Source organism: Cydia fagiglandana, chromosome 22, assembly GCF_963556715.1.
Source record: "Cydia fagiglandana chromosome 22, ilCydFagi1.1, whole genome shotgun sequence".
Lineage (NCBI taxonomy): Eukaryota > Metazoa > Arthropoda > Insecta > Lepidoptera > Tortricidae > Cydia > Cydia fagiglandana.
In genome coordinates, this window is record NC_085953.1 from 4,046,428 (window position 1) to 4,059,518 (window position 13,091).

The 13,091-nt window shown below is 40.4% G+C and overlaps 1 protein-coding gene across 1 annotated transcript; it reads right to left on the minus strand.

The window, feature by feature from the left end:
• Window positions 1-995: 995 nt before the first annotated feature.
• On the minus strand, window positions 996-12,744 carry LOC134675657 (uncharacterized). The gene is made up of 6 exons (XM_063533987.1): window positions 12,726-12,744; window positions 12,326-12,389; window positions 11,760-11,871; window positions 11,139-11,224; window positions 3,163-3,526; window positions 996-2,840 (listed from the first exon to the last, which is right to left on the minus strand). Exons 1-6 carry the CDS (start codon window positions 12,742-12,744, stop codon window positions 2,355-2,357), a joined length of 1,131 nt encoding a protein of 376 aa, XP_063390057.1. The 3' UTR covers window positions 996-2,354.
• Between the last annotated feature and the right edge of the window lie 347 nt (window positions 12,745-13,091).

Consider the following 13,091-nt stretch of genomic DNA (forward strand, 5'->3'; position numbering starts at 1 on the left):
CATCGTCTAAATTAAAGATTGCTGTTTCGGTGCGATTCGGTTCTGAGGTTACTTTGAGAGTATTTTGAGGTACTGGTTGTAGTTTTGGTCCTTTGGGATAATTGTGTTTTACAGCATCAGGAATGTTTTGGACCTTTCTGAGCCTTAGGAGAATTTGTGATTCTCTGAGTTTGCTAGACTGTATGTCTTGTGATATGAGATCGCCAGTAGCGAGTGCCTGAACCTTTTGCGGTCCCCTTAAAGCATTAGGTACCTTTAAAAGGTATTGTTGTGTTTTGAGATGGCTATTAGTTGCTAAAGCATCTAGTGACCCTTTGATGTTGCAAGTAGTGGCCTGTATGATATCTTGTGACCTGGGATTGCCAGTAGCAAGTGGTTGAACCGTTTGCGATCCTCTTAAAACATTAGACGGGACATGGGATTGTTGTGTTCTGAGATTGCTATTAGTTGCTAGAGCATCTTGTGACCCTTTGATGTTGCAAGTAGTGGCTTGTATGACATCTTGTGATCTGAGATCGCCAGTAGCAAGTGGTTGAACCGGTTGCGATCTTCTTAAAACATTAGATGGGACAATTAAAATGGATTGTAGTGTTCTGAGATTGCTATTAGTTGCTAGAGCATCTTGTGACCCTTTGATGTTGCAAGTAGTGGCCTGTATAATTTCTTGTGACCTGGGATTGCCAGTAGCAAGTGGTTGAACCGTTTGCAATCCTCTTAAAACATTAGATGGGACATGGGATTGTTGTGTTCTGAGATTGCTATTAGTTGCTAGAGCATCTTGTGACCCTTTGATGTTGCAAGTAGTGGCCTGTATGATATGTTGTGACCTGAGATCGCCAGTAGCGAGTGCCTGAACCTTTTGCGGTCCCCTTAAAACATTAAATGGGACCTTTAAAAAGGATTGTTGTGTTCCGAGATTGCTATTAGTTGCTAAAGCATCTAGTGACCCTTTGATGTTGCAAGTAGTGGCCTGTATGATATCTTGTGACCTGAGATTTCCAGTAGCAAGTGGTTGAACCGTTTGCGATCTTCTTAACCTTTTGGCCGCCGGACCTAGTCCGCAAAGACGCTCACTCACACGCCAGAGCAAATTTTAAGTAAACAACTAATAAAAAGTTTAGGGATTGCAAATAGTGATATCGATATTTACAATTTATGGTAAAAAATCTTTTTAATTTAGCTTTGTTCTTATCCAGGTTTAATTTCATTCCAAATAGCCAAAATTAAACATATGTTTTACACCCGAAAATGTTTAAAATATAGGGATTTAACATAAAAAACAACCACTAAATAATGTCGATTCAAGACGTGATATCGCCGCACTAGGCTGTACGAGAAGTCTTTTATACAAGACAACGGCGCGCATGGACTGCCGGCAGTGCAGACCGACAAGGACTGTTTCCGCGCGGATCAAGTAATAATAGTCTCTAGGTCAACGGCGTAAGCGCTTGTCGGTACGTAAACTTTATTGGCGTAACGTTAAAGCTGCGCATCATGTGTCGATAAAGTCAATATACCGGAACTGTTTTAGTGAAAATTACACGTGGGTTGAATTTTTAATGAGTGAAGATATTATTACGGAATTAGAATCTATCATTATAATTTCAGTTTGGTTTACGTTAATCTATAGGTAAACTCTTATCAAAAAAACGTTCAACGACTTGTTATAAAAAAATTACACATTAACTTCAATGTTATAACAAAAAACTAAAGTCTGATAAACAGGTATGTCCCTGTACCACTCTTGTGCGAAGCGGTCGCTGCGGTGTATCCCTTCCCACTAAAATAACATCAATTATTATTTTTATTTATCTCTTCTGCAATTAAATAGTCCACAATCTACAAGGGCAAATTTACTTGTCTGACTCTACTCTATAGAGCTAAAGAAGCTGCCTGAACTTTAAATATAGTTATGCCTATCTGACTCTCGTTCTACGTATTCTAGTAAGTAGTTACCTACTATTCGTTGAAAAAAATTGGCGATTAACAAGTGTTCAAATACTTAGATAAAAACATATTTCTGACTTTATATTTACTTTAAAAATTCCCATATCGAGTTAACATTCCCATCCCTAGCTGTCTTTTATACAAGACAACGGCGACGAGGAACATGAAAAATGTTGAAAAATGGAACAATTTTTTTAAATGCCTTATTATAAAAGAATGGATTTATATAGCGGCTTAAAAAGCAAATAAATGAAAAAACAAAGACCTTAAATATGAACACGAGTGTAAATGAAATTGCAATTGTTATTATTTTCACATTAACTCAGTGGTTGAATTTATGTCTTGTATACAAGACGACGGCGCCAGCGTATCGTTTTATCGTTGTCTTCTATACCGGACAACGGCGGTCAAAGGGTTAAAACATTAGATGGAACATTTAAAAGGGATTGTTGTGTTCTGAGATTGCTATTAGTTGCTAAAGCATTTAGTGACCCTTTGACGTTGCAAGTAGTGGCTTGTATGACATCTTGTGACCCGAGATCGCCAGTAGCAAGTGGTTGAACCGTTTGCGATCTTCTTAAAACATTAGATGGGACAATTAAAACGGATTGTTGTGTTCTGAGATTGCTAATATTTGCTATAGCATCTTGTGACCCTTTGATGTTGCAAGCAGTGGTCTGTATGACATCTTGTGATCTAAGATCGCTAGGAGCGAGTGTCTGGACTATTTGCGATCCTCTTCGTATATGTGGGACATGTGAGAGGATTTGTTGTGAGACATCGCCATCTTTTTCACTGACTGAGGAGTTTGGTATGTCGCCCATTCTGGTGTCGTCCATGAGTCGAGGACGCTTGTTAGGGTGGTGGCCACCGTTGGTATCATCGTCAACACACTGTAAATTAAACAAATATATCAAGTGACATTCATTTTTAAAAGGCAGCCTACTTTGTTTGGCTTTTTATTTCGCAACACACACTGGCTGTCATTATCAGAAATTCAACCCCGTTATCTCTCTCTACTAAGGAATAATTCAAGTACATACTGTATTAAGCACTTGATTTTATTATGTAAAAAAATTAATTTTGAATTGATGGGAATAGAGGGGTTAAACATATGCCAGCAAGCCGAATTTATCATTAAAAGAGGCGGGAAATTTAAAAATAAAGGGAGAAGAGTCGATCTTCCTTACAAATGTTGAATTTTGCGCCATGTACCTCAGTTACTGTGGCCTTGGCAGGGTTCACGGTGAGCGGGTCACGGTAAGGCTCCATTGTGAGCGGCTCGGGGTAGGGCTCCCCGGTTAGCGGGTCGGGATGAGGCTCCACCGTGACCGGGTCGGTCTCCATTGTGAGCGGATCAGGAATATCAGGATGGGGCTCCTCTATTTGCGGTTCGGAGTAGTGCTCCACTGTCAGCGGGTCGGGGTAGGGCTCCACTGTGAGCGGTTCGGAGTAGGGCTCCACTGTCAGCGGGTCGGGGTAGGGCTCCACTGTGAGCGGTTCGAAGTGGGGCCCCACAGCGAGCGGGTCGGTCGTCGCGGCGGGCTCCTCTGTCTCTTCTTTTACTTCCTTTTTTACGCTGCATTAACACATTTATAATATTTTCAGTCAATAAGAAATAACCTCTCACATCCGACGGAGTTTTTTCTATATCATTTACCGACAGAAACAAATGAATAATTGTTATATATCAAGATAGACGTAATGTAGTAACACCGTAAGACCTCTTTCCCACTGACGTACAGGTTTTTGCGGCTACGGTATTCTGCAAAATCCAGTTTTCTGAAGTATGCGTGCAGTATCCCTCAAACAGAATGCTCGTGTGAACCTTACTATATTAGCTCGTATACTACTAAAACGAGTACTGAGATACTTCGGTCACATAGCTCGCAGAGACCCTGACAACTTGGAGAGACTTGTGGTGATGGGAAAGGTGGACGGCAGACGGCCTAGAGGACCAAGTCCAACGAGATGGTGTGACCAAATATCCGCCCAGATGGACATCACACTAAGCAACGCTTTCCACAAAGCAACCGACAGGGAGAAGTGGAGAGCTGCCATAGGAAAAATTAGTAAGCGGAGTCACGATCCTCAGCAGTGAGGGACCGACTTAGAAGAAGAGATACTACTAAAACGGGATCCTGCAGAAAACCGTACCCGCAAAAACTGGACGTCAGTGGGAAAGAGCTCTAAGTATAGGCTCCTCTACACGATGGGCCAGCGCTGGCCACTCCAAGGGACGCATTTATGCGTTAAAGGGAGCAAGTGATATTGTTATCTCATTCTGCCGCATGACTGCGTCCCTTGGAGTGGCCGGCGCTGGCCCATCGTGTAGAGGAGCCATAAGGCATATCAAACATGCGTCAGTAAATGATCTCAAGGAGCAAAGCAGGTTAATACAAAAATGTAAAGAACACATAACTGTCCATCGGAGTTCCTTTGGCTACCTTTGAATCCATCATCAGAACAGTCTGATGTAAGAACTTTATTGCTTCGTCATTAGAATCAAGAAAGTAAGCCAAATTTCAAATGATTTAGATAGCGGGAACTGGTTAAAATTTGAGTTTCATTATTTTATTCAAATATAAGATCAGTACGAATAATAAACGTTGGCGTTGGGGACTGTTTACACATTGATTAGTGTTTATTGCGAGTACATTTGCCACATGTACCAAACGTAGGAATGTAAGGAGTTAGTTCATAAGTAAGTAATAATGCAACCTTGCTGTTTTTGTAACTATAAACCACCATCACATGGCAACTCTGCCAGGATCCATGTGGTGCGGCAAGTTGGAGGAGCAATTAAACAAGTGAATGCTGATTAACCCTTTACCATACTAGGGATATATATTTCCCACATACGACACTTTCAAACATGTGTTCTATTTTAGACGAGTAAGACTGACATTCCATTGTCATTTTTGAAATGTCAGCCTGGTAAAGGGTTAAAGACTAAAGTTTTATTCGATAAATACGTAATTTATAGCTACAAAAACAGCAAGGTTGCATTAAGCGATGACTTTGGCTACACTGGCAAGTCTGCGGTGGATACTTCGATGGAGGTGCTGCGGGGAAGGCCTTATGGAGGGGTAGCATTGCTTTGGCGTAAACAAGTTTTCCCCATAGTTACAGTGATAGCGTGTGTAAGTGTACGGCTAACAGCGATAAAAATTGTCTTAGGCGAGCGCGGTTTATTGATTTTTTCAGTTTATATGCCAACGAACTCAGTAGAAAACTTAACGGAGTTCACAGAATGTTTGAGTGAGATAAGTGCCATAATAAATAATCACGACATCGAGTCAGCTATAGTCTTAGGTGATTACAATGCTCATCCAGGAGGACTATTCGCCACTGAGCTCCTGAACTTTTGCGCCGAGCAAAGTCTCCGATGCGTAGATTTAGAATTTTTTGGTGCTAACTCTGACACATACACCTTTACAAGCGATGCACATAGTAATTGCCGGCGGTGGCTTGACCATTGCCTAGTAACGGAGTCTGCATGGCAGGGTGTTATGGATGTAAAGGTGCATCATGATGTTTTCTGGTCTGATCACTATCCGTTAGAAATAATATATAATTTAAATTCCATTGTACCAAAAAGAAATTGTAATATAAATGTTTATGATAATAAGGTTATTTGGGGAGATCGAACACCCGAACAAATAATTAAATACTCCGAGTTATGTAATAATAAATTAAAAAATGTGGATTTTCCTGACATGCTTACTAATTGTTGTGATAATATATGTTTGAATTTAGATCATAGGCAATATATTGATAATTTGTATAATAATATAATTTCTACGCTAAGTGAGGCAGCTACTCTGACTAAACAGTTAAATACCAAACGGCGTTATAATCACGTCACGGGATGGAACAAATTTAATATGTTAAGGATGCTCACGGTCGGGCTAGGTTATACTTTCAACAGTGGATAGCATTTAACAAGCCTACTAGTGGGCACATTTATGAACAAATGACTCAGTCACGTAAAGAATTCAAAGTTAAGCTGAAATGGTGTCAGGATAATCAACAAAAGATTAGAATGGATATTATCTCGACCCATCACTCAGCAAAAAACTTTAGCAAGTTTTGGAAAAAAACGGGTAAACTTAATCCGAAACCAAGCCTACCCGTGAGCATTGCAGGTAAGTGTGAGCCCACCGATATAGCCAACTTATTTAAAGATCATTTCCAGGTGAAGTCGTCGCTAAGTCGGTCTGTGCCGGTGCTCGGTGCGGGTCCATCAGGTGTGTCGGTGCGTTTCTTGGCAACTGATGTTTCTTCTGTCATTAAAACCATGACGACGGGGAAATCACCGGGACACGATGGACTAAGTATCGAGCACTTGCAGCATGCTGGGACACATCTTCCGCGAGTGCTTGCACTATTATTTAATTTGTGTGTTAGTCATTCGTACTTGCCGAGTGCACTAATGAAAACTACTGTTGTGCCTATAATAAAAAACAAAACGGGGGATGTGTCTGACTTGGGCAACTATAGGCCGATTTCGCTGGCGACAATCACTGCTAAGGTGCTGGACAGGCTTCTTGATGCGCAACTTCGAAAACACTATAAGCCGAAGGATGCTCAGTTCGGTTTCCAGCCAGGAGTATCGACGGAGTCTGCCATCTTTTGTTTAAAAAGTACAATCCAGTACTATGGAAAGCAAGATAGTCCAGTGTATGCCTGTTTTCTGGACCTTTCTAAAGCGTTCGATCTGGTCTCGTACAACATCTTGTGGAGCAAGGTGTCGTCCGAGACCAGTCTCCCGGCAGAGTTATTAGCGGTCTTTGAATACTGGTACAGCAATCAAATCAACTCTGTGCGGTGGGCAGGCATACACTCAGACGAATACGTGCTGGATTGTGGAGTGAGGCAGGGGGGGGTAACGTCTCCGACCCTATTTAATATATACATGGATGGGCTGATTGAGGAACTCAGTGGCACCAAGGTTGGCTGTTACATTGGCGGTACTTGCCTCAACAACATAAGTTACGCCGATGATATGGTGCTGCTGGCTCCCTCAATCAGAGCGCTCAGGAAGCTCTTAAAAATATGTGAGCAATATGCGGAGAGACATGGGCTCAGGTATCCCAAGTAACACAACGTAGCTGAATATTGTTTGAATAATAGAGCATGCCGTACTTAATGCTGAATAAGGTAGCTGTATAACAGCTGAATAAGCGTTATACAGACGTTATACAGAAGGTTTGGGCGCAAAGTGGGCAGTGCCCACGCCGCTTATTTCTGAATAACAGTAATGTAATAGCTATATAAGTGTATGCCCACACATTGAATCGCTGAATAACACTTGTATAGAGGCTGTCAAAACCTTATATACCGCTTTTAAACCAAAGTTATCCAGCTTTGTACACAATGAATCAGTTATTCACACGTTATGAAGCTTTTGGTTCCAAAGTGCATTTTTACAGAAAATATATTCAGATATTTGTGTTAAATCAATGATTTGTCTTCCATTTTAATTTGTGAACTCGTGTCAAAGTGTAGTTTCTGCAGTGAAAACTTACAAAATAAGGAGGACATCACCCATATATTTATTTGATGTTTACATAACTTCAATTTCATTGCGCATGCGACTTTACTGTTAATATATATATGCATTTTATTTAAAATTTTAAAGCGCCGCGTAAATAATGCACCGTTTCAAAAGTAAATATAGAAAATTTACTACTCCACATTTAAATTTGTAATTTTTCTGCAGTGTTTAGATGTTTTAGTGATAGAAAATGTACTTTAACAAGTTATGCTACGATAAAACTAGTTTTATAAATGAATAAAATGGGTTTTTCAGTTCATTTTCAATTCCTATATAATTGTAGAGGTTAGAAAGTGAGCAACCGTAATGGCGTCCGACTGTGCTGAATATAAGCTGCTGCCACAGCTATTATTGTGCTAATTTCTGAATAAGCATTCACATTATTCGCGTTACTAAGCAACATGTTAGATAATAATGGTCTTAACACAACAAGTTTTGAATAACATCAGTATAATAGTAATTGTTTTCTCAATCTTAAAGCCTATTAGGGTTCTATACACAAATAGTAAAAACCACATAGATCCTCACTACTTTGATGATAAAACATTATAGGTACGTAACACGGGCAATATTCAATCCTACTTCCCACTAATATTATAAACGCGATATAATATATAAGTTATATGATAAATCTGGGGGCACGGCAGTTTACACAGTTATTTTTTCCGTTATCAGTTCCGACAAATATGTAGTAGGTAAAGGTAACGCAAAGATGTACGACGTGAGTACGAAGATGTATATAGTATGAGTGGTATGGTTACGAGTATGGTATGAATATGAATATGGTATAGGTGCGAAGGTGAGGGTATATAATTCATTCATTCATATTAGTAGCGGGTATCACGGGTATGAGTACAATAAGTATAGTTTGATATGGGCAGTATTGTTTAAAGGTATGAGTACGAGTACAGTGTGGGATGGATATGAGTAGACCCACTTAAAAACTAAAAACAGTCTGTTCAAAATCGACAGGAGAATCGATTTCGCTATGAGGGTAATTATTTTATTTTTCTCATACCCAGTCCAGTCTACAACTTTTTAATGCAACAATATGAATAACTAGCATTTGACACCTTGTTTGCCAACTAACAACAACCTTAAATGGCCATTGGTAAACTTTATCTCGTTGCAGTAAGGTATGAAAATGGTCAGTTAACAGTGTTTACGATGGTAACTAGCAATTGTTTTACGTCATTAAAAGTAGAGATGCAACGGATAGTTGTTTGGCCGGATTCCGGATATCCGGCCTGGACACTGGCCGAATATCCGGTATCCGGCCGCCGGATATTCGGCCGGCGGAACTATACCTACATTTCGGTTTTTCAGGTGCGCATTCTGCAGGTTTGACCTGTTTCCTAGTAAACGTTCGCGCGGACTCATTTCTAGGTTCGAAATGAGTGCGCGTGCAAGTCAGTGGAATGATTAAATTGTTTTAAAATAATAAACAAGTACGATTATGACCGTGTCTGTTTCTTAAATCCAATTTACTCCGAAATCATGCAATGTTACTATCCGGTATCCGGCCGAATAGAAGGTCACTATCCGGTATCCGGCCGGATAGTAAAATAGTGGCCGGATAGGCCGGATAGTAACCGGATATCCGGTGCATCTCTAATTAAAAGGACTATGCATCTTGTGTAAAATAACCAATCGAAGAGAATTGTTAAGAAAACTAAACCTCGATTTTTTAAATAATGGTTGGATTAAAGAATATGCGTATTTATTCTTGATGCGTTCAAAATAAAATAAAAACACGCTCAAGTTCAAAGCAATCAGACTCAAGTAGCACTGTTGACCGTGTATAAAGCTACGGAACCCTCTCCACTGCGCACTTGTTGATACTAAGCAGTAGTTTGAATAGCGCTTCTCATTGCGTTCATTTTGCAGCTTTTAGCAAGAAAATATAGTATATGTGTACTAAAATCGCTATAACTTAAGTATAAGTGTTGTTTTAGTATTTATTATTCAGACGTTATGTCAATAAAAGCCATAACTAACCCATATATGCAGCTACTGAATAACAAATAATATGTGGATTTTATTACAGCTTCTAGTAATAGCGTCCACCTTTATTCAAAAACTAGCGTTAAAACAGAAACTGCAACCGCTTTTATACAGTTGAAAGTCTTCACCGACGCTTCTTTTCAGCATTTAGTAGCCACTATCACATTTTTCTTAATATTGTCTGCTTAAAATCATACAACACAGAATATATACAGCTAATTGCTGCTAATGCTGCTATTATGCAGCTTTTAGTAACCACAAATGCTTTAAGCTGAATAATGTCTAAGTAACTGTGTAAGAAATAAGTATTATTCAGCTTTAATATGCAAAACCGATACTATGCAAAATTTATTCAGCATTTATTGGTATAAAGGCCCCACTAGGCCCACATATTTTCTTATTCCGAATTTAGTAATTTCCACCGCATATACACAAAATTTATGCAATCTTAATTTGAATAAGATGATAATTTTACTCTATTATCCTGCTTGTGTGTTACTTGGGATAACACTGTAAAAAGTGAACTACTCGTCTTCAGGGCCGGCAACAAGAAACTGGAGGAAGTTCCTAGGGTTGAATTAAATGGTGCCGCTCTGAGGAGAGTGGAGCGCTTTAAATACCTGGGCCAATGGCTCACCGAGAACCTTAATGACGATCCTGATTTGGAACGAGAGCGCAGGGCATTGACGGTTAGATGCAATATGCTGGTGCGCAGGTTTGCAAAGTGTAGCAGTGACGTAAAGATTACACTTTTTAAAGCTTATTGTCAGTCCTTTTATGCTTGCAGCCTGTGGACCGGCTTCACGCAGCGATCGTACAATGCCTTGCGCGTGCAATATAATAATGCGTTTAGGATGCTGATGGGTCTGCCTCGGTACTGCAGTGCGTCGGGGATGTTCGCCGATGCCCGTACGGATGACTTTTACGCTATTATGCGTAAAAGAGCGGCATCCCTATTGCGTAGAGTGCAGGGCAGCACCAACAGTCTCCTAAGCGCATTTGTCGATAGAGTAGACTGCCCACTGATGAGGCGTTGGAATCAATTGCACGAACCCAACGCATCATCAAAATAAATAGTATTAAGTAGTTTTAGATATTTATTATTTTACATATTGTACACTAACATAGATATAGGTAGTTAAATTATATATTTTGTACTAACACTATGGGTTCTATGCCTGAAATAAATAATTTCAATTTCAATTTCAATTAATACTTATGAACTAACTCCTTACAGGAAGTCGCAATAAATACTCGTATGTCTCACTTACCAGTATTTACCTTACTCAATTTACATATTATACGGAGTGAGACAAAATGAAATGTAGAAAAACCGGCCAAGTGCGAGTCGGACTCGCGCACGAAGGGTTCCGTACCATTATGCAAAAAACGGCAAAAAAAACACGTTTGCTGTACGGGAGCCCCATTTAAATATTTATTTTATTCTGTTATTAATATTTGTTGTTATAGCGGCAACAGAAATACATCATATGTGAAAATTCCAACTGTCTAGCTATCACGGTTCATGAGATACAGCCTGGTGACAGACAGACTGACGGACAAAGGAGTCTTAATAATATGGCCCTGTTTTTAACCTTCGGGTACTTATGGAACCCTAAAGACTTACCCATCTTCATCAATCTCGTACAGTGTTAGTAAGTTTCCCTTCAGCAACTGTTGTCGTATAACTGCCAGCACTGTCTGCGTTTGGTTCTGTAACAAAAAATCACCTCATGTACGTAAAGTTCGTCTTTATGTATTGTGGCTGCATAAAGAGACTTTTCACTTCTCAAGGCCATATAGGTATGTCGCGTGTAAGCGTAATTATCTGAGATAGATTTTTTTTTCTGTGAGGGGAGAAAGGCTAAGCGCCATTTGCACGCCACTATACCGGGGTTAACCGGTTACACCCTTTGTAAGGCAGAGGGAATATATTTACCACCTGATTTTAAACTTTCATTGGGTTCAAGCCCCTACCAAACTAAAATCCTAGATCTTACACTATACTCTGTATCTTTGTATGTAATCAAACAATTTGTACATTTTCGGGTAGTTTTAACATTTATTGGTTAACCAACCAAATACAAAACCGCCTGGATCTGTCACTGAGCGACCTGACTTTAACCTACATTATTTGATCGTGTAATGGTTTCATCTACCCTCAAGTGGCTTAAGAAGGAATTTGAGGGTAGATTTTGTTTACTCTTTTTTAAATACCTAAAGATGCAGACTATAGGTGGCGTAATACCTGCGTGGCGCCCTCGGGCGCGCGTAAAACATAGTGCGTATCGTGCGGCGCGCGCCCCGCGCATGCGTCACACAGCGCGCCGCACGCGCACTGCACGCACCAGAACGAGTACCTGTAAGCGTAGTGTGTACGGTAAATAAATATTAAAAAGATACAGCAGCCATTGGTGTACTTTAAAGGAAAATAAACAAAGCAAATGAATTCAATCCGGAGGTCGCAGGTTCAAACCTCGGCTCGTACCAATGAGCTTTTCGGAACTTATGTACGAAATATCATTTGATATTGTTGAAGGAAAACATCGTGAGGTAATCGGACTAAGCCCAATAAGGCCTAGTTTTCCCTCTGGGTTGGAAGGTCAGAAGGCAATCGCTTTCGTAAAAACTGGTGCCTACGTCAATTCTTGGGTTTAGTTGTCAAGCGGGCCCCAGGCTCCCATGAGCCGTGGCAAAAATCTTCTGTCGAAAGATAGCAGTAAATGTACTGTAGCTACATAATTTACTATGACAGTAGCTCTCTATTTCAAATTCTCTTTGTTCACTACATATGTAATCTATAACGACACTCACCCGCCAATGCGTGCTGCACAATCCTTACACCGGAGCTCGACATCGTCAAGATCAATTGATGGTACTACAAGTAAAAATAAACTTTATTGCGCGACAACAAGGTATACAATTGGCTACTACAAAGTTTTATAGGTATTAAAAAAAAAAAAAACAGAGAAACAAAATTGTTTCGGGTAAGAGGGCGTTTATTACGTGAGGGGTTTTTGAGGAAAACGGACTATTTCCAATAAAGCCTAAGTAGTTTCCCCTCTGTTGGATTAGATGGCAGTCCCTTTTAGTGCCTACACCAACGCGGACCCCACGCTCCCATGAGCCGTGATAAAAAAGCCAGAGACAACGCGAGAAAGATGATGAGGACCGTAACGAAGATATAACACATTCACTGCCAACACAGACAAACCATCCTGCAGACTGAGCATAGTCGCGCTACCCCATCTGCCACGCATACGGTAATTTTACTTCATGTTCGAGTCGAAAGTGTCTTTGTGTGACGTCCGTGTCTTTGAACGGACCAATCACGGCACGAGATTTCGCTCACCTCGTCCCGCGCACCCCCGCATTTTTGGCATCATCGGTGACATGAAATAATTGCTCTAAACTCGGTCTAGAGGATTCCTAGTCTATGACTGCCAACAACCCTCTGGGTGGTTCATTGTAGAGATGCCCCGAATAGTAGTTTTGGCCGAATACCAAATATTCGGCCCCTCTCTCGGCCGAGGCGCCGAATATTCGGCATGACATACGAACATTTTGAGTCACAATCATT